Here is an 18,657-nt window from a genome sequence, read left to right on the forward strand (position 1 = left end):
ATGTTTTCTAGATGGCTAATGATGGCCAAAACTAGGGTTCCGGGATTTATCAAACAAAAATAGAGGATGACTAGTTAAATTTGAATTTCAGATAAATAACAGTCTTTTAGTACAAGTATGTCCCATGTTTATCTGAAATCCAAATTTAAATGGGTGTCCTGTAATTTATCTAGCAACTTTACCTAGGGTTTCTCTGTGCCGCTCTAACCACAGAAGGGGCTGAAGTCCCCATGTAGCTTGCCGCCAGCTTGGAGTTCCATGACCCTGGTCTTGGGCGGGTCCTATACCCAAGGCAGGTGAAGAGTGTGTATGGACAGGGTGTGGATTTCCTGGGCAGGGGCAGGAAGCTCATTCGTGCTGATCTAGCTCTATGAGATGCTGGCAGTGTGTTAAACACTTGACTAATATCTCATTTAATCCCCTGACTACCCAGTGAGTTAGGCATTATCATTATTATTCCCACTTTAGAGATGAGGAGACTGAGGCTCCACGATGTTAAGACCACAGGCTGTTAAGTGGAGGAGCAGGGTTGACACCCCTGGGGCCTGTGCCAAGTCTGGTAAGTCTGGGAGTAGCTGAATCTCCCAGGCCATTCTCTCTGGCAATCCCAAGAGTTTAACGCAGTGGAAGCAGCCCCTGCCCCCAAATCCCCAGGACAGGAACCATTCCCAGTTTCTTTTGGCGCTGGCCCAGGGTCTTCTCCAGGCTCACATGCTTGCTGGAGGCTCCAGGCGGGTGGCGAGATCTGCAGGGTCCCTTTGTCCCCGTCCAGCCAGGACAGTGTCCAGTGGCATGAGTTGCCATGGGGACTGCCATCTGCTGTGTGGATACCCATCGGAAGGGCCCAGGGTGAGCGACTGCCCCAAAGGCCCAGCCTGTCCTGAACCCTGAGGCCAGCTGGTCGGCTTTCCCTGCCATTATGCCCCGAGCCAGGCCGGAGGGGGCTCCCAGAGGAGCTCTCGACTCTAAGTCCCAGCCCCTCTCAGAGGAGGCGTGCGGCCGAGGTTCTACAGCCAGAGGCTTCTCGGCTCCGAGCTCCGGAGCCAGATGTAACATTGACCTTAAATGGTAAAAGCTCCCCAGAGTGAAGGGAGGCTGGCCAGAGGAGGAAAGGAGAATAACTCAGTTTTAGGTAAGCCTCCCCTATATCCTAGAATAACCTGCCTCTTCGGCTGGGAAGCAGAGGGAATCTTCTCCTCCTTAAAGGTACAGGGTGCTGGGATGGGGGCGCTAAACTTTAACTTTCCAGGGGAGCTGGCTTTCTTGGGTGGCATTTCAGCTGAGTATCTTTATTGTTGCTGTCTTAAGTTTTAAATCAGAAGTGAATCTTGCCAGTCCTAACTTAACTAGATTGTGCTCCTTTTGCTTGCTGTTGGAAAGTGTGCACAGCTCAGGGTGAAAATGTGGGTCGTGACAGGCGATTGCAACCCGTAGCTTTCCTGTGGGCCCGTTTGTGGCAACAATGGGGTCTTCAGCTTAGGCAAGTCTGCTAGGCAGGGCTTTCTCCCCTCTGTGCTTCCCATGTCTCTCTCTCTCTGTCCCCCTTCGCCCCTCTGCCTTGAACCTGGGCGGCATGACCTGTCTAGATCCTTAACCCTGCCCCTATTTCTGTCTCTGCCCTTCCCATCCTATGTTCTGGTCACAGCCCCTGTTTTTATCTCTGTCCCTGTCTCCTCTTTTGTCTCCAGCTTCCCCTGGCCTGTGCAGTTCCCCGCTCCCTAGAGGGGGTGTATGTGCCCGGCTCATGCCTGGCCCTGCTCTCCTCCAGGGCTCCGAGTTGAAGCGATTCCTAGAGTGAGCAGCATTTGGACTGGCTTTTTCCAGAGGAAAAGCCAGTGGAAGCCAGAGGCCGGAGAGAGGCCCAGCTGTCTTGCTCCCTCCTGCCCAGGAAACAGTTGTAAAGGCTATAGAGGCTCTGCAGTTTGAGTAAACAGCAGCCCGGGGTCTGGGACCCCTGGCCAGCGCTCCAGCCTCCCAGAACTCAGCAGCTGTTGTTTCCTAACACTTTTCAGGCTGCTCGCCGGGGTGGCGCAGGGAAGTAAAGCTGGACTGAGCAGGGTCTTTTGCAGGGAAAAGGAGGAAGCTTCCCGGGACTGTGAGGCTGGGGGGTCCAAAGGAGTCAGGACTTGCCAAGGATTGTGTTGCCCCCACAGAGGGACAATGACATGCTAGTGAGGCAGGTGGAGTTGCCCATCCCCCTGCACTCCCCTACCCCAACACTTCTATGGGGGAGGGAACTCAGGTTAAGTCACTTGCCTAAGGTCATTCTACCAAGATGGAGTGGTGCTAGGACTCAAACCCAGGTCTGTATGACTCTAACTCCAGTGCCCGTACCTCTCAACACAGCCGTGAATGCCAGGGTATGATCCTACTTCCAACTGTGTCTTGCAATTTTTGACCTAATGGAGAAAACCATTGTCATTATCATGTTTGTGCCATCAATGATTCCATTGTGTGTGTGTGTGTGTGTGTGTGTGTGTTTGTGCGCGCGCGCGCATGCATGTTTGGTGGGTGGCTGTTTATGTTCACAGCAGATGTACCTATCTTTATGCTTGGAGGTAAGGGAGGCATTCCTGTGTCCTTTATCATCTTGGAAGGATAACCATGTGCTAGCTGCTACGACATGATTGGTTATCCCCATAAATGTGTTTCCGCAAGAAAATAAACACATGGTTCTTACTGTGTATTGAACACTGTTCCCCTTCCCATACAGTAACTCATGACTCCCACAGCTCTGCAAAGCAGGAGTCATTCTTTCCACCCTGGTTTTGTAGAGGACACTTTAGCACAGAGAGGCTGCACAGCTGGTGCTCGGCCCCAGGTTGTGGTCTCCGCAGGCTCTTGACCTCCATGGTCAGCTCCCCTCTGCTTGGGACCTCGTGTCAGAGTGCAGCGGGGGAATCACTGGCCCCCTTGCAACACGGTGCATCTGAGGCTTTCCACAAGGGACTTTGCATGCCCCTCACAGAATGCCATGAGGGGTGTGTCTTTACCTCACTGCTCCAGGTGAGGACACTGGGGCTAGGGGATGTTAAATGACTCGTCCAAGCTCACCCAGCCACCAAGTGACAAACCAGGGAATTTAAATAGTATCTTGGGTAGGGAAGTTACGGCCATGTGAAACTTACTTGAAACTGAATCCCTGGGAGGCTGAGAGGGCTCATGGTTTGGGGATGAGGAGTTCTGTGGGTCTGTGTAAGGAAGCTAGGTTCCTTGCCCGATGGGCTGAACTATACATGATGGGTCCTCAGCTTTCTAAAAAGCCCTGCGTCTCTCCTCTAAGCCTTTGTAACAGAGGTGGGCAGAAGCACCCCACACCTCCTGGAGGAGCAGACTGAGCCCTGCAAGGGCAGAGACCTTATCCTGTTCCTCACCCGCTATGTGTCTAGCACCAAGAATGATGCTGGGAGCACACAAAGTACTCAGGTTCAACCACGTTTCTGTGAACACATGGACACAATGCTCATAAAGTGGGTTCTGGTTATACAGGGCCCCAGGTTGATTTTGTACATGTGCCTGATGATCAGATTCATCTAGTTTGACTTGAGAGAATACAATGTCGGGGCCTGAAGTTACCCACCTCTCTCCCCCTGCCTCCTCTCCTGGGTCACCTCACAGAGCCTGGACTGCCCCTCAGCCACTTTCTCTGGGGCTTATTATCAGCAGAGGAATTCTGTTTGCTGACTGAGTAGATGCAGAGGCCTGGGTAGATAGGGAGAAGAGAGCTTGGGGTCCCTAGACTCTGGCCCTGCCCCTGCCCCTTGGGGAGCTGATTCAGAAGAGGGAGATGGAGAGCTGAGTTCTCAGATAGTGATACAAAAGGAAAGAGGGGAGAAAACTGGTATTAACTGAGCTCCTACTTTGTGCCAGGATCTGTGCTAGATCTGTTATTTAATTTAAGCCTCATGTTAGAGATGAGGAGAGAAGCATACAGCCAGTAGGTGGTAGACTCCAGCTCAAGCCACCTTGGTCCGAAGTGGGTACTTCCTGCATTAGATGTCACCTTGCCTCCAGTTAGTAACTTAGGTCCTGGGGCAGTTATTGAGTATCACAGTCCAAATCATGGGAAAATCATGAATAGAGGGAAAGGGGATATCATGTTAGTCCTGTGGACCTTGGAGGCTAGACTCTGAGTTCAGGTGACAGTCCAGGGAAGCCTCATCAATGGGCCTTCAAATTCAGAGTCTTAGCAGAGGCAGCCCATGCCCGTGACCCTGGACAAGCCCTGCCTTCTCTGCAAGGACTTTCTCCAGGGGAGGTGGAAAGCAGAGGACAGTTGTTCAGACAGGAAACTTGTTTTTTTTTTGGAGACAGAGTCTCGCTCTGTCACCCAGGCTGGAGTGCAGTGGTGTAACCACCACCTCCCAGGTTCAATCGATTCTCATTCCTCAGCCTCCCAAGTAGCTGGGATTACAGGGAGTACCACCATGCCTGGCTAATTTTTACATTTTTAGTAAAGTTGGAGTTTTGCCATGTTGCCCAGGCTGGTCTTGAACTCCTGATCTCAAGTGATCAGCCCACCTCAGCCTCCCAAAGTCTGGGATTATAGGCATGAGCCACTGCACCTGGCCAGACTGAAAACTTTTCCTAGCAGGGAACAGATGTAAAAAAAGTCTGCTAAGGCTGGGCTTAATCAGCTCTGGTTACTTTCTTCCTATTACTTTTTTATTTGTAATTTGTAATTTTTATTCAGTTTTTTCTAGTAAAAAAAGTAATGCATGTTCTTTGCCAGACTTTCTTGGAAAATACAGAAATGGATATAAATAAGAAATTCAGAAATAAATATAAAGAAATAAAAAAACCCTCTAGAATCCCATTCCTCAGTGATAAGTATTGTTTATATTATGGTGTGTTTCTTTCTTTACATTTCTCTATATTTTGTAAAACTAGGGTCTTAGTGTATATATTGTTTTTTAGTCTGCTTTTTACAACTGAGCATTCTAATATAATCCTTTTTTCCATACCATTGAAGATTCTCCAAAACATGATTTTTCAATGGTTTTATAACAGAGTCATTTTAGCTGTGCAGCAATTTAATCACCGTTCTTCTTCTTGGCATTTACAAATGTAATTTTTCTTTGGGGACTTTCTCAGTAGCACATGTGACGTGACGGCTTTTCCATAGATTTATAGCATTTGGAGACTCAGCTCTCAGAGGTGGGTTTGTGTGGTGTGGGCTTGCTCTGCAAGATGATTGTATGTGGGATACGGACCCAGCCTTAAACACACAACATCACATTGTAAGAACATTATTCCTTCTTAAGTTCTTTTTATTCCTTTAAATGAAGGAGAGAAAGCCTCTATTTGAGGTAGGGTGACCAACCGTCCAGGGCCACCCAGGAATGAGAGTTGCTGCAGGACCTTCAGTGCTAAAATTGGCACAGGTCCTGGACAAATCCAAAAGGTTGATCACCCTCATTTAAGCCTCATATGCCTTCAACATCTTTCTGTTTGTTTCCTTTCTTGACAAAATGAGAGCAGGCCTTACCTAAGGTTTAATAACTGTTTTCATTTTATTTATTTTTATAACTCTATTTGTGGTAAGTGGTATTGCTTTATCCATTTAAGGTAGGAATATGAAGTTTCCCTTTTAAATAAAAGTAATGACAATGGTAGCTAACACTTGTTGAGTGTGTGCCATGTGCTAGGCACTTTCCTAATGCTTTACCTGCAGTCGCTCATTTAGTCCTCACAGCAACCCTCTGAAGTAGTTACTGTCATTGTCCTCCTTATACAGATCAGGAAACTGGGGCACAGAGAGGGTAAGAAACGTGCCTAACAATACAAAGTTAGTAAATGGCCAAGTGGGGTTTCAGTCTTCATTTTCTGGCCCATTGCTCCTTAAATGAAAGAATATTAAGTAAATAAATGCATAAGTGAAACACAGACATGGCAAAAATTGTGAGCATGGTGTATGAATGAGTCAGGTCATTCCACCACAGCTTGGTGGAAATCGGGTTGTATGAACTGGGTGGAATCCCGGTATTGGTGAGTGCAGGGTGTTGGGGAAGTTGAGTCGTCCCAGCAAAACCAACAGGAATTTAGGAACCAATGGGCTCAGTGAGAGAAGCTGGGAGGGATGAGACTATACACTGCACACAGCCTGGCTCTAGGGGTGGGATGTGGTTCCCAGAGTGGCCACCAGGGAAGGGACACAGAGAGGAGTTCTGTGGCTGACAAGCCAATCAAGAGGGTGTTTCCAGAGACCCCAAGGTTGCTGGCTCATCAGAAGGAGAAGAAAGCCTGAAGACGTCCATGACTTTGCTCATAGAGGTGTGGTGAAAATAACCCTGGACCCTGAGTCAGGAGGTGGACTCAGTGTTGGCCAGCTCTTCTCTTATTATCACAGTGGGGAGATGACATCTTGTAATGGAGGCAGCACAGTGTCCCTATGGAAAGTGCGGACCCTGGAGCGACCGTGTGGCTCCACCACTGACCAGCTGTATCCCTTGAGCTGCACCTAATCTGTTGGAGCCTCAGTTTCCTCTCCTGTAATATGGGTTCAGTATCCCTTATCCAAAATGCTTGGGACCAGAGGTGTTTCAGATTTCACTTTTTTTTTTTTTTTTTTTTTTTGGACTTCGGAATATTTGCATCATATTTACCCAGTTCAGCATCCCAATTCCAAAAATCCAAAATCTGAGATGCTCCAATGAGCATTTCCTTTGAGTGTCTCATCAGTGCCCAGACAGTCTTGGATTTTGGAGCATTTTAGATTTCAGATTTTTCAGGTTTGGGATGCTCGCCCGGTAATGATAGTGTCCATTTTGCAAAGTTAAATCGCTTAGCCCAGTGTCTATTCTTAGCGCTCAGTATACGTTAGATCTTATTATTTCTAGCCCCTGTTTGTTCCCCTCCAGAGATTCCAGCAAGAAGACTTCTGTACTGGGTTTGAGGCTCTGACCATGCACAATCCTGGGTCCTATTCTCAACTCCAAAAACACCCCAAGTAGAGTGGTGGACTTACTCTCAAGAGGATTGGGCATCTGTATCTGGTGAAGTCTTTAAGGAGGCCCAATAAATAACACCTCCTCCTTCACTGAAGCTCTAAGCTCTAAGGAATTCAGAGACTAATATCACCCTTATGACTGATGAAGCTGGTATTGGAGAATGTGGTTTGGATCAACAGGCAAGTAGGTTTTCTAATACTGTATTGAATAGATTTATCCCCCAGCCCTATGGAATGCTCACTGGGGAAAGTAGGGCCCTTTAAATATTAAAGCTTGGAGAAACAGAGCAGAAAGTGTGTCCCCTGAAAGCAACTAATTCCCTAGAGAAACAGAAGAGGGAGGGCTGAGCTCTTCATGCAGACATTTCTCAGAACTCACCATCAGATAGCCATTCTCCAGGCATGGAAGAGCCTGGCACTGAACTCTGGGGTACCACAGTGAGGGCCTGGCTAAAGCCCACTTGCAAGGCTGGTCTCTCATGGGCACCTGGTGAGACTTGTGCCCTGCCCTAGTGAGAGACAGGCAGGGCCAAGGCTGCAGGAGTTGCCACATGGTCCCATGGGTACCCCCTCTCCTCCCTTTTCCAGTTGATCAATCCTCACCTTTTCTCCAGAGATGCCTGGTGGGGAACTTGTTTAATGCAGAGACCTTCCTTAGACAAGGCAAGCATCTGACTAGAAGTATCTGTGGGGATGAATTTTCCTTTTTTCACAGAAGTTTCATTTAGGCAACTCCAGACACGGAGCAAGTGATCACTTAACTCCTTTCTTCTGGGTTACTTCTTACAGGTAGATGAGAAAATATATGGGAAAGGAACTACAATTGTTTGAGCAAGTTTGTATGTGCCAGGCACATTTTATACAATATCTCATTAAATCTGTACTTTAGCCATGTGAACAAACTGATTCAAGGAGGATAGTAACTAGTATGAGAAGAATGAGAGTCTAACCAAAACCATCAGACCACCACGCCCCATCTCTTTCCATCTCTCTGTGGCCTATAGGCCCGGCTGCGGGACAGAGTGATAATGCCTGACCCTTCGTTCCTGCCCCTATAAGACCCTGGAGGTCCCAGTGCTGCTGCTCAGAGCTGAGGTCCAGAGCTCTTGGGGCAGGACACTGGAGCAGCTTCCCCACTAGGCTTGCTCTTTTTTGCACCTCTCTTGGTTTCTTTCAGTATGTAACGATCTTTATCAGGTCTCCTAATCTTGTTTATGAACAAGTTCCTTCCTCTATTTAGAAGGAAAAATACAAATTTAGAATCATAAGCTTTTTACTGGCAAGAAATGCCATGTCCTACATTGTGTGTCTTGAGTCGCTTTCTATGGCTCACCAAGATTTGTGCCCTAAAAGTCTATAAATGTTGCCAAGGTCACCCAGTCTGTTCAAATCCCAGCCCCACAACTTACTGTTTGACTTGGGCAAATGATCTAACCTCTGAGTCCCCTTACCTATGATACGGATTGCTAGATCTAAAGTACTTATACCTGAATAAGTACCCAATAAGTAATTATTATTATGGAGCCCAGATTAATATTGAACACACGGGTCTCCTCTATTTTGGATACCCCCAAATGGTCAGGTTTCCCCAAGGACTCTCTTGTTATATTTTCGACTTGTATGGGTATGGTAGAAAGAATGTTAGAAAGAATGTAATGTCTTCCTGGGCTTCTTACCTAAGACATCTTTCTTGTTTCCCACCTGAGATCTAACTGGTCCCTGATGTAGGTTGCAAGGCAATGATGATAAGGCTAGGTGTCAAGAAAAACCAGGCTAGTTGGATTCTAAGAGGCTTCCCCAAGGAGCATCACCTTGGGGCTGTTCTAGAGTCCTGGACCTATCCCTAAGCCTGGTTAGTGACCTGGAATTGGTTAGTTGATTGCTTATGCAGAGACCAACTCACAATAATCAAACTCACAAGAGACTGAAGTATACAATTTTTTTTTTTTTTCAAGAGAGGCAGGGTCTCACTCTGACCCCCAGGCTGGAGTGCAGTGGTATAGTCACAGCTGACTTGCAGCCTTGACCTCCCTGGCTCAAGTGATCCTCCCACCTCAGCCTCCAAAGTAGCTAGGACTACAGGCATATACTACCTCACTTGACTTATGTTTTAAACATTTTGTTTTTAGAGACAGGGTCTTGCTATGTTGCCAATGCTGGTCTCAAACTCCTAAAGCACTGAGATTACTAAAGTATACAATTCTTTTAATTTTTTTTTTTTTGAGACGGAATCTTGCTGTGCCACTCAGGCTGTAGTACAGTGGTGTGATCTCGGCTCACTGAAACCTCTGCTTCCCAAGTAGCTGGGATTACAAGCGTGTGCCACCATGCCCAGCTAATTTTTTGTATTTTTACTAGAGACAGGGTTTCACCATGTTGGCCAGGCTGGTCTCGAACTCCTAACCTCAAGTAATCCACCTGCCTCAGCCTCCTTTCAAAGTGCTGGGATTACAGATGTGAGCCACTGCACCCAGCCAAGTATACAATGCTGAATGTCTATGTGCCGATATATAATGGGAGAGAAGCCCTTTCCAATGAGGGGAAGGCAGAAAGTTCTGAGGGGTGGGTCACCTAGGCTGTGATGCGGCCTGATGAGCCACCTCTGCCTGCAGCAGAGAGACTTCCCCAGAGCTCAGGAAGGGCCTCTTTCCTCTGGGAAGTTTGGACAAGCCTTTCTCTTTGCTGTAGAAAAATGCTCTATACAATGGTGGTTATTATGTGATATTTACATAGTCTGTTCCAGCACACAAGAAATTGCAGATCCCACCTATATATTGGTTAAAGTTCTTTGATTGCCAGGTCTCAGAAACCTATGTTGGCTCACTTAAGAGAAAGTGGGATTTATTATAAGGTATTTGAGAAAATCAGAGGAAAAGGTAGGTAGACAGCAATGCCTCAGGAAGGCAGGACCCAGGGCAGCTTTTGGGTCCCAGCAGTAGGAACTTGCCAGCCTTTTCTCTACAGGAGTGGTCTTCAGGTATTTTGGATGTTGCATCTTATTAGTTTAGAGAAAATTTTTTTAGCACGCACCTCCAATTTATGTATATTTCTTTATTATAAATCATATTCATGAGCTATTGTACTAATGTTTTACTTTATAAAACATATAAAAATAGAATTTTTTAAAGAATAAGAAAGATGAAATAATATTTTGAAAATCATGCTTTTTTTTTTTTAAACAGTGTCAATGACTTTTCTGTTTTCTCTAAATAAGTGTTCTTTAGTCATGACTCTATGTGCTTCTTCAAGGGGAAAGAGAAGAAAATCATGTTACCAGAAGCCAGTGAGCTCAACAGCCAGGGAAGAGGGTCCATCTAGAATGAGCTGTAGCTAAGGAGAGGTACAGTCACTGTCAGAGATGTGGTGCTGGAGCAAGGAAGGAAAGGCCCAGGCCTCTCTCTCCTCCCATACCCTACTGGTCCATTGGCCAAACTCAGCCAGCAAGCAAAGGAGCCCAGGTTATACATTCCATAGGTGTCATCCTGAAGCACACAGCAGAGAACCAGGGGGCAGAGCAGAGAGAAAGGGAAGGAGGGCAGAGGAAAACCAACTCAGATACCTCATGTGGAAGAGGGACATCCTTACTTCCTGAATTATTATATTAAATTTTCAGTTTCATCCACTAGTTTGTAAAAAAGTTTTTGAGAGTTACTTTTAGCTTTATTGGTAGAAGTATTTTCATTGTACTTTTTTTTTTTTTTTTTTTTTTTTTGCATAAGCCTTTGAAGCCGCATACCCATTTTATGATAGTAGGTTTGGTTAAAACTAGATAAATATGTTTTATTAACCTACTTACTTGGGCACCCACAAACTGTGTCACCCTTCAGGGAAAGCAAATGGATACATGAGGGTGCTACATCAGTTCCGTAACATTGTAGAACTCCCCGTGAGCCCTTATAACAGCTCACAAACTGGACGTAACAGTGGCCTTTCAATACATGAACCAGCACCATTGCCAACCTGTTTATTAAATATTAAGAAGTGTACTTTGTTACTATTTTTAATTAAAAATTGAAGGTTTTTATTTTAAATTTCCTTCCTATATCCCACCAAATCATCCTGCATTCCCTGGATGACATACTCTACTCTGAAGACCACTGCCCAGGCCACAGGCCCAGTTTGACTGGGTTCCAGAAGCTCCTGGTCTCTAGTTCTTGAGAGAAATAATCTGATAAGTCCAGCTTTGATCAGGATCAATCAGTCATGGCCAGGGGACAGGACTGTGGGGTATAAATGTGGTCATGGGGAAGCCATCCGTCATATGCAGGGGTTCGTACTAAAGAAGGGAAAATTGCTTAAAGTAAAAGTGTCTTTGAAGAATGTCAACACCTACTTATTTAAAGTTGTCTTTCTGTCCTGCCTTCTAGAGATGTCTGTTAAGCTTCCCAACTCTGCAACCCCATATACAGAGAATTTCTTGGGTTACTTCCATAGGTAACTAATCATGTCCATTGGGTATAGGGTTTTTTTTTTTTTTAACCTTGTTAATACATTGGAGGGCAGCCCCATTTCCTTGTGGTTATCTCCATGTATAGCCAACATTCCTAACAGGTCTGGGGTTCACAGACCTTATCAGACTTAGAGGAAGACTATTTCTCAGGCCAGCTGGGCCCAGAAAGGAAAAAAAAAAGATATGGTTGGTTATAGACATCAAGGATCTGTTGCATTAGACCTGAAAACATTTGGCAAGTTGTCCCTATATCACGATTCCTATAGTTTATAAAGCACAAAAGTTGCTTAGGCATATGAACAAAGAGAGCCTGACTTTTTAGAGTCCCAGAGGGGAAGATTCCATTTGCTGAATCTCCAGAGACTTGTTTCACATGTCAAGAACAATAATAAATGTGCTTATTTCTGTAACACCTGTGATTTATTGAGCACCAGCTAAATACTATGTTAAGTTCTTTACGTACATTATCCCATATTTTTGCAGCATCGTATGATACAGGTTATAATAATAACTCTATGTTACTGATGAGAAAATGGAGGCTTTGTGAGGCTGAGTAGTCCACTCAGGATTACACAGCTAGAAAGTGGCAGAGCCAAGGCCATATTGCCCTTGGTGCAAAGTGCATGCAGCCCATCAACAGATAGAAACTCATATGTGGAGTTTATCAGGCTGGGAGAGAGTAGAGCTGGGACAATAAGATGTCAAAAAGGGTTAGATCGTTATGGGTTTATAGAAAGGTACTAAGGAAAGCTAGCACCATGGCAAGTTTGCAGCAGGCGTTTGGTAGGGACATTAAGTGAATGAACAAATGCGCGCATGAATGAAACCGCTCAGGTTTAAGGGCAGTTAAGGTCTTCCAGCATCCATCCCTGGTGCCACTTCCTAGGCTGAAATGAAGACAGCGTATAAGCAGTGGTCCTGAGTTGTAGACGTGGTTCTGCCTTCAACTCATGTTGTGCTCTTGAGCAAATCAAATCTTCTTTCCAAGTTCTCATTTTCCTCATCTGTGAACCATTCACCCCCGAAGACCCAGTGATTCACCCCAATAGTTGCATAATGGAGCCTGTCCCAGAGTAATAATTGTGCTGGGCACTGTCCGTGACAAGCAGGAGGACTGCAGGTGTGTTTGAAGAGTCAACTGTTATTGTTTGCTTTCTACAATCCCGTTCAAGTCGTTTGGTGACAGTTAGAACTGGCATCGGGTCCAAAGTTAATGGAAGGTTGTGTTTTTTGTTTTTTTTTAATTTACTGCTTTAGGGAATGTCTATTTATTCTCCTTTTTATTAACAAGGCTCTTGACTCATGCGTTAGATATTTACTGCTCAGATTGGAAACGATGGTCCAGGCAGCCACTAGAACCTGGCCCCTCTCCTCTCACACTGTAGGGCCAGCTTCTCCAAAGTCTCCAGCTCTGGGAGCAGATGACTATGCCCTACAGGAGTAGTGGGTGGTGACAAAAGGACAGGATTTCTGTTCCTTGGAAGGGATGAAACTCATAGGCACCAGAATTTGAGGGGCCTCCAGAAGGCATTGGGCACCCCCTAAGAGCTCCCTAAGTAGATGAGACCTGGTGAACTTGAAAAGACCCAGGAAAATGGATGAAGCAGCTAACTAACATCTGCATAGCAGTTTCTCCTCCCACTGGAACTCACTGACCCTCCCTGAGGACCATGAAACCATGCTATCTGTGTAATCTTTCATTGATTATCTGGATTTTACAGTTTTATGCATCATAGGTAACATAACCCCTCTCACTGCCCCCTCCAACCCGCCCGGCCCCAAGGACCTTATTAAGACTTTTGTGAGCCCTATGTCACGAAAGGCATTGTTTTAAGAAGTTTATATTACTTAATTCACACGATTATTATTATCCATGTTTTACAAGTGAGGAAACTGAGGCATAGAGAGATGAAGCAGCTTGCCCAAGGTCACATGGCAGGGCTGGGATATGAACCCAGGCAGCACAGCTCCAGGGCCAATGGACAAAATTACTGTCCCCTCTCACCTCTGGACACCCTCTAACCTGAGAGGGTTTAGGGCATTTCTGAGTGGCTATTTCTTTCTCCTTCCTTTCTTTTCCTTCCTTTCCTTCCTTTTCTTTCTTCTTTCTTCTCTCTCTCTCTCTCTCTCTCTCTCTTTCTTTCTTTCTCAGTTTCATTCTTGTTGCCTAGGCTGGAGTGCAGCAGTGTAATCTCTGCTCACTGCAACTTCCATCTCCTGGGTTCAACTGATTCTCCTGCTTCAACCTCCTGAGTACCTGGGATTACAGGTATGCGCCACCATGCCTGGCCAATTTTTGTATTTTTAGTAGAGACAGGATTTCACCATGTTGGCCAGGCCAGTCTCAAACTCCTGACCTCAGGTGATCCGCCTGCCTGGGCCTCCCAAAGTGTTGGGATTACAGGTGTGAGCCAGTGTGCCTGGCCCAGAGTGGAGTTTTAAAGAGGACACTTTGAGATACTCCCTGGAAAAACATTTCGTGGTCAAATAAATTTGGGAAATATTATATCCTTCCCCCCCCCTCTTGGAGATTATACTGCACATTTGCTTCTTAAAGGCTCTGAGATGTCCTGCAAGACAGAAACCTATCTCCTGCTGATATTTCCAAATATAATGAAACACATAACCTTTCTTTTCAGAGCTCCTGACAACGTCGCCCAGAACTGGAGTTGTATAGAACTCTATACAACTTTGGGAAAAGTGGCTAGTGGTATCCCTACTTGGGTGGACACAGGATGGATCACATGGCATCTAGAGAGTCCTCGCTGCTTGCAGAACTGCTAAGAAAGGCTCTCAGTGAGCCAGGTCAGCTCACAAAGCTTCTGCCTGAGAGACAGACAGTGGGCCAGAGTGGGGAAGGCATGGCTCTGAAGGCTTCAATCCCTGTTTGGCCACCCATTAGCTCTGTGACTCTGGAGGTCACAGCATCACATTGAACCTCAGTTTCCTTATCTGCAAAGTAGCATCCACCTCATAGGGCAGTTGGGGGATTGAATGAGTAAATATGCCTAAAGCACTAAGCACCAGATCTGTGGTTGCCAGGGTCTGGGGGGAAGGGGAACAGGGAGTGACTGCTTTATGGGTACAGAGTTTCCATTTGGGATGATGAAAGTGTTCTGGAGCTAGATAAGGGAGGTAGGTGCACAACATTGCGAATGTACTTAATGCCACTGAATCGTATGCTTTTAAAAAGCTCTACGCCTCTGATGGATAGAATGTTGTTATTGTTATCGTTGCCTGTTTTGCTTATTTCTACAGTCCCCTGGTCTCATGTGGAACTAGGACACTAAGATTGGAAGCTTCCAAGGAGCAGGATAGACAACTTCACCATGTCAGGCTGAAGGACCTTGTGCCTCTTTTCTACTCCAAAGAGGTCAGGGGATCCCTCGGTCCAAGGATAGTTTCCTCCTGAGAAAGGGAAGGGGATACTCTTGGGTTGACCTTGGGTTGAACAAAAGAACAGGGAGGAAATTTAGAGAGCTGAGGTTAAGCTTGTGGGGCACACTCAGATTTAGACTCATAGCAGCATCAAAAGGGAACATTAACCTGGGATTGCAGAAGGTGACAGAAGACCCAGAAAAGGTAAACATTGGTCTATTTGGTACAGGCAGAATCTGCCCCAGGAAAAAAGCTTCGATTATAAATGAGGTGCCAACTGGCAGAGTGTGTGCAGAGGTCTGTGCCAACATCGACCAGTCGCCTACCAAGAGGGCATTTCTAAACAATGGTGGGTCTGAGAATACATTTCAGAAGGTGGGTATTTTACAAAGACTTTGGGAAAAAAGGCAAACTGAGAGAGGGCTACTGTGGTGGCGTGGAAAGGGCAGTGGGCTGGGGTCAGTCTCAGCTGGGCTCCTAATGGCCGTGTGGCCTTGCCGCATCACTTCATCCTCTGAATCTGTCAGCCTCCGCATCTAAAATACAGACATAATAGTTTCCTTCTTATCGTATTTCTGTGAGGAACAAATTAAATTATATGTCTGAAATGTCTTAGACAAAGGAAAGCTCTAAACAGCAAGAGGTCAGTATTAAAAACTAAGAACATCCTTTAAGGATTGCCATTGGGAGATGACAAGATGAAATTCCTTCCTTCTGAGAAGCTTGGGCTCTCTCAGGGTGAAGGCAGTTAAATAGACCCACTATGTTGGTGAGGCTTGGAGAGAGCAAGGATAAGCAGCTTCCTGGTAAATGTAAAATTTCCATATGACCCAGAAATTCCAGTCCTAGGTATATATGCAAAAGAATTGAAAACAGGTGTTCAAACAAAAGTTGTATAACAATGTAACAGCACTATTCACAATAGCCAAAAGGAGGAAACAACCCAAATGCCTATCACCTGATGAATGAATAAACAAAATCTGGGATGGATGGATAGATAGATAGATAGATAGATAGATAGATAGATAGATAGATAGATAAGATAAGATAAGATAGACAGATAGATAAGATAAGATAAGATAGACAGACAGATAGATAGATAGATATGATGGAATGTTATTCAGCCATAAAAAGGAATGAAGTATGGATTCATGCTACCATGTGGACAAACCTCAAAAACATCTAAGTGAAAGAAGCTAGACAGAAAAAGTCACATATTGTATGGTTCCATTCATATAACTATCCAAAACCAGTTAAAGCCACAGAGATAGAAAGCAGATTCGTGGTTGGCAGGACCTGTGGGAAAGGGGGAACAGGGAGTGACTGCTTCCTGGGTACAGAGTTTCCATTTGCGATATTTAAAAAGTTCTAGAACTAGGTAGGGGTGATAGGTGCACAACATTGTGAATGTACTTAATGCCACTGAATTGTACACTTTAAAATGGTTAAAATGATAAATTTTATGTCACACATATTTTATCATAATATTTTTTTAAAAAAAGAAGTTTACTGGTGAAGAGGAAACGTGACCCAAAGTTTAGGCACCCCTCTCCTACAGTATGGTTGAGGGGAGGTGACAGGGTAGTCAGGGTTTGTCAGCTGGAAGCCAAAGTCTTGTGTCAGAAAATTCACGGAGGGTCTAGAGTGAGCAAATCTTGTGCAAGTGTCCCAGGGGATCCTGAAAGGAGTAAGACATGCTCCCTGCTCTCAAAAAAATGTATAAATTACTCTTACATCATAACCACCAAGAGGTACTATAGTATGTACAAGGGAGACATTGATTCAGGAGAAGGAGACATTGACTCAGTCTGGGGCCATCCATGAAGGCTTCTTGGAAGAGAAGGTAATTGTGGATCTGCCAGGTAGGTAAGAAGGAAGTGAGGAACTTCCTGGGAAAGGGATAGGGTTGGGAGAGTGGAGGGAGCATTTCAGAGTGGGGAAGAGGTTGGCATGAGTGGGGCACAGAGTATGCATGGACCCAGAGGGGAAGGTCATGGGAGAGATGCGCAAAGGGAATTACGGTCAGATGTGGAGCTTTGCAGGTGGATCTGAGGAAGTTGGGACATGATCTCCAGGCAGTGGGGAGTCAAGGCATCTTTTAAACCTGTGTTTGAGAACAGTCAGTGCAGTAAAAGACTGAAGAATGAGAGACTGAGGACGGAGAGATGAGCTGTGGCATTGTCTCTGCAGAGGCCAAGGAGCACCCCCGCCCCAGAGCAATGGCCGTGAGAAGGGTGAACCTCCAAACATATTGAGTTTTGCATTTGCCAGGATTCTGGTTTGCCTGGAGTAGAAACGGATTCAAATTAGATTAGCAAATTAGCAGAATGTTCTGGATCGTATCATTGAGAGTTCTAGGGCAATTTTGGACATGGCTGGATCCATGGCCTCATTCCCTCTCTCTCTCGGCTCTCCTTGGTATTAGAAGTATTCTTAGGTGACTTCTCCTGCATGGTGGCACTGTGGCACCTGCAGTTCCCAGCCTATCCTTTCAGCAATGCTTGCAGCAAGAACTCCTCCAACAGTTCCAACAGAAGCCACCGAACTGAATGTATTGACCTGGTCTGAGTCATGTGCTCATTCCTCAATTACAACCCAGAGCTGGGAGCATGGGATATTCTGTGGGGCCAGTCCAGTGTTATAGCTCCAATTCCACAGTGGGGTCGACCACCCGCATCCCAAGCACAAGTGTGATGAATATGCTGCTGTTACCAGAAGAAGGGGGACTGGGGGCCACATGGGCAAAAATGCAGCTGTCCCCGCAAAGTACTGACTTTGTGCTGAGTCATTTACACATCTCATGTCATCCTCTCAACCACTCTGAGGTGGAAACTGTTTTCTCCCACTGCATAGGAATAAGCCAAGGTGTAGATTAACTTATCCTCCTTCTCACCCCTCCATCACTTTCTCTGTTCTGCTCTTCTGGAATCTCTTAGGGAGGCAAAGTGAAGCCACTAAGAGGCAGTACGAGCATCACAGCTAAGAACCTGAGAACTAAAGCACATGATCATAAAGATCAAATCACGATTCTCTAGGCAGAGAGATACCCAAAGTGCATTGAAATCAAGAAGCCCATGCAGTGGTTACAGATCCTGGCCATTTAGTTGTTTGGGAGGCCAGCCTCCATGAGGCAGGGGAGAGGCTTGTTCCTTCCTCACTCCTGTCCATAAATAAGGCAGCTGAGAATCATGGTTGATCAGTGTGCAGAAGAATGCAGGGTGTGAATCTCTAGGCATGGGAGTGTAACCTGGGTGAAGGTGGCCATTCCAGAGCATTCATTGCTGACAAACTTAGTAAAGACTGCAGCTTCTCACTCTCAGGAAGGCGCTACATAAGAGGATGAAGGGGCATTTGTCAGTCAGGAAAGAGGGCGAAAAGGGTGTTTCCTGCATAGAGCACAGGATGTGCAAAGGCACTGAGGTAGGCCTAGAGTGACAAGTCTTCATGATGATGAAATTCCCTGAGATTCCAAAATAATTTTATCAGAGAAAGACAAGCCACTGTGGAAATGGCTCCCTGTGGCATCAGCAGCAGACCAGACGCTCAGGGTTCCTCAGGTGACTCTGCTTCCCCAGTCATCATTATTAGGAATTAAGTCCCAACTCAATGATAGAGAGCCACCCAGGCTACTTCTGCAAGGAGCCATTTCTGCCCTTGCAAGTCATTTGCAGTGTTAAAGTTCTTGGACCTGGTAACAACAAGTGGCAGGCATAAATTAGCATTTCCTCTTTGGGAGGCAGAGCACGTGACACAGTAGAGGGGAATCGGGCAGGAGCCAACGGACCCAGGAGAGCTTAACAGTGGCCCAGATCCCACTTGGGGTCTGACAAAGGCACTCTGGGTGAATGGGGACATTTTAGAAATGCTGACATTCCCAGGG

At 45.9% G+C, this 18,657-nt stretch overlaps 1 protein-coding gene across 8 annotated transcripts in view; it reads left to right on the top strand.

Moving 5' to 3' along the window:
• The first annotated feature begins 728 nt into the window (after nucleotides 1-728).
• The window catches only part of IRAG1 (inositol 1,4,5-triphosphate receptor associated 1), a 129,423-nt gene continuing 111,494 nt past the window's right edge, over nucleotides 729-18,657 (top strand). For 2 of the 8 annotated variants that reach the window (XM_011753195.2, XM_024795021.2), the window contains exon 1: nucleotides 1,120-1,206. Coding sequence is in view for 4 of the 8 variants with exons in the window: in XM_071075103.1 (XP_070931204.1) it covers nucleotides 1,066-1,206 (141 nt within the window). In the remaining 4 variants the exon portion in view is untranslated. Of the gene's footprint in view, nucleotides 850-877; nucleotides 1,207-18,657 lie in introns of those variants that run through there. The other 6 variants (XM_011753193.2, XM_011753202.2, XM_011753189.2 and 3 more) reach the window with 6 other exon arrangements.

Source organism: Macaca nemestrina, chromosome 12 (genome assembly GCF_043159975.1).
Source record: "Macaca nemestrina isolate mMacNem1 chromosome 12, mMacNem.hap1, whole genome shotgun sequence".
In the NCBI taxonomy this organism is placed as follows: Eukaryota; Metazoa; Chordata; class Mammalia; order Primates; family Cercopithecidae; genus Macaca; species Macaca nemestrina.